This window comes from Egretta garzetta, unplaced genomic scaffold, assembly GCF_000687185.1.
Source record: "Egretta garzetta isolate BGI_Z169 unplaced genomic scaffold, ASM68718v1 scaffold359, whole genome shotgun sequence".
Lineage (NCBI taxonomy): Eukaryota > Metazoa > Chordata > Aves > Pelecaniformes > Ardeidae > Egretta > Egretta garzetta.
The window spans coordinates 66,921-69,358 of record NW_009260795.1 but is presented as its reverse complement, the minus strand read 5'-3'; the positions used below and the strand labels follow the sequence as shown (position 1 = coordinate 69,358).

At 68.0% G+C, this 2,438-nt stretch overlaps 1 protein-coding gene across 1 annotated transcript in view; it reads left to right on the top strand.

The window, feature by feature from the left end:
* LOC104133359 (integrin alpha-10) overlaps positions 1-2,438 on the top strand; it is a 20,037-nt gene that overhangs the window by 13,266 nt on the left and 4,333 nt on the right. Inside the window, exons 6-12 of the mRNA XM_035902117.1 lie at positions 8-111; positions 353-519; positions 1,134-1,276; positions 1,374-1,481; positions 1,553-1,638; positions 1,720-1,903; positions 2,392-2,427. Coding sequence (XP_035758010.1) covers positions 8-111; positions 353-519; positions 1,134-1,276; positions 1,374-1,481; positions 1,553-1,638; positions 1,720-1,903; positions 2,392-2,427 — 828 coding nt within the window. The remainder of the gene's footprint in view (positions 1-7; positions 112-352; positions 520-1,133; positions 1,277-1,373; positions 1,482-1,552; positions 1,639-1,719; positions 1,904-2,391; positions 2,428-2,438) is intronic.

Genomic DNA, 2,438 nt, shown 5'->3' with positions numbered 1-2,438 from the left:
GGGGCCAACCCTCAGCTATTGCGGCCGCAGCGTGGACGGGCGGCTCGACCTGGATGGGGATGGGCTGGTGGACTTGGCTGTGGGGGCGCAGGGGGCAGCCGTGCTGCTGCGGTGAGTCCTGGGGGCAGGGACACAGGGAGGGGACATCTCTGTGTCACCAGCCCCCCTCCCCGGCTCTGCAGGGCCGCCTGGCTCAGCCGTGCCTGGTGGGCTGCTCTCCGGCATCTCCCAGCCTGCCCCGTGCCTCAGTTTCCCCTTGCTGCAAGAGCTGGAGAGCCTGGGGACGGTGTAGGGATGGATGTCACCGTCCCCACGAGCAGCCCGGTGACATTGAACCCCCCCTCTCTGCCAGCTCCCGCCAGATCGTCCAGGTCAACACGTCGCTGACGGTGGAGCCCTCGTCTATCAACGTCATCCAGAAGAACTGCCGACGCGGTGGCACCGCTGCCGTCTGCCTCCGGGCCAGGGTCTGCTTCCGCGCCGGGACCCGAGCCCGGGGCCAGCGAGACAGGGAGATCGGTGAGTGCCGGGGGGGGACACGGGGACATCTGGCCATGGAGCATTCCCGGAGCATCCCCTGGTGTTCCCAGAGCATCCCCAGGGCTTCCCTAGAGCATTCCTTGAGCAGCCCTGGGGTGTCCCCTGAGTCACCGCAGCATCCCTGTGCCATCCCTGGAGCATCCCCGGGGTGTCCCCCAGGCGTCCCTGGCGCCTCCCATCCCTGGGGTGTCCCCTCAATGTCACCAGAGCATCCCTGTGCTGTCCCTGGAGCATCCTCAGTGTCCCCCCAGGCGTCCCTGGAGCCTCCCATCCCTGGGGCGTCCCCTCAATGTCACCAGAGCATCCCTGTGCTGTCCCTGGAGCATCCCCGGGGTGTCCCCCAGGCGTCCCTGGAGCCTCCCATCCCTGGGGTGTCCCCTCAATGTCACCGGAGCATCCCTGTGCTGTCCCTGGCGCAGCTCAAGAGCATCCTCAGGGTCTCCCTGGAGCCTCCCAGGAGCATCAGGGTGTCCCCTGGATACCACCGGGGCTTCTATTTGCATCCCAAAAGCATCCTCAGGGTGTCCCCGAGGCACCTTCGGGGTGTCCCCAGCCCCATGGGTGCTGACCCCCCCATCCTGGTCCCCCCCCAGAGCTCCGGTACAACGTCTCCCTGGAGGAGAGGATGCCGGGAGCCCGAGCTGCCTTCGACGCGGGGGCCCGGCGGCTGCTGCAGCGGCGCCTCGAGCTCTCGCTGGGGAGACAGAGCTGCCTCCGCTTCCCCTTCCACGTCCTGGTGAGCCACGGAGAGACCCCTCCCCAGGCTGGGGGTGGCTTTTTCCAGCCCTCCCAGTAGCACTGGGGGCTAATGGGGACCCCTCCGCCCTCCACAGGACACCACGGATTATCTGCGACCCCTCAGCTTCACGGTGAGGTTGGCCATGGCTGAATCCAGCGGGCCGGTGCTGGATGAGACATCCCCCACCACCATCCGGAAACTGGTGGGTGCTGGAGGGGGTGGCCAGATCCGGGATCATCCCTGGTGCCGGGAATCACACCCAGCTCCTTCCAGATCCCCTTCTTCAAGGACTGCGGGGAGGACAACGAGTGCGTCACGGATCTGGTGCTCCGGGCCACCATGGACATCATGGGCTCCAGGTACGGGGCGGCCCCGAGGTGGCCCGGGGCTGAGCCGTGTGCCGGGAGCCCCAGGGGCCATAACCGCCCTCGCCGCTGCAGGCAGAGCCCCCACGTCCTGCGCAAGGGCAGGAGGAAGGTGGTGGTGGACGTGGTCCTGGAGAACAAGGAGGAGAACGCCTACAACGCCAGCCTGCTCCTCCGCTTCTCCAGTAACCTCCACTTCTCCAGCCTTGCGCTCCTCCGCTTCCCCAGTAACCTCCACTTCTCCAGCCTTGCGCTCCAGGTACGGGGCTGGGGGGAAGGGGGGGCTCCCCCAGAGCTGTGTGGGACCCCCCCCCAGCCCCTCCAAGCCATCGTAGTCCTTCCAGCCCTATGCAGCCCCTCCAGTCCATCCCAGGACAAAGCCTGGGGTTACTCCGGTCTTATATAGACCCTCAGCCCATTCTCATCCCCAGGGCAGGAGAGGGGGGGATCCCTTGGCCCCACACGCATCCCCCAACCCACTCCGGGCAGGAGCTGGGGGTCCCTTGGCCCCACACGCATCCCCCAACCCACCCTGGGCAGGAGCTGGGGGTCCCTTGGCCCCACACGCATCCCCCAACCCCCCCCCGGTGGGAGCTGGGGGTTCTTTAGCCCCATATGCACCCCCTGATGGGTCCATGTGGCCCCACAGGACCCCTCGCCCCTGTGCTGAGCCTGAGCCCCCCCACCCCCAGCTCTGTCCCCATCCCTGTCCCCATCCGGCCACGGGTGACGTCCCCCCCTCCGCAGGACGCCAGCCCGGTGAAGCTGGAGTGCACGGCGCTGGCGGGGGACCG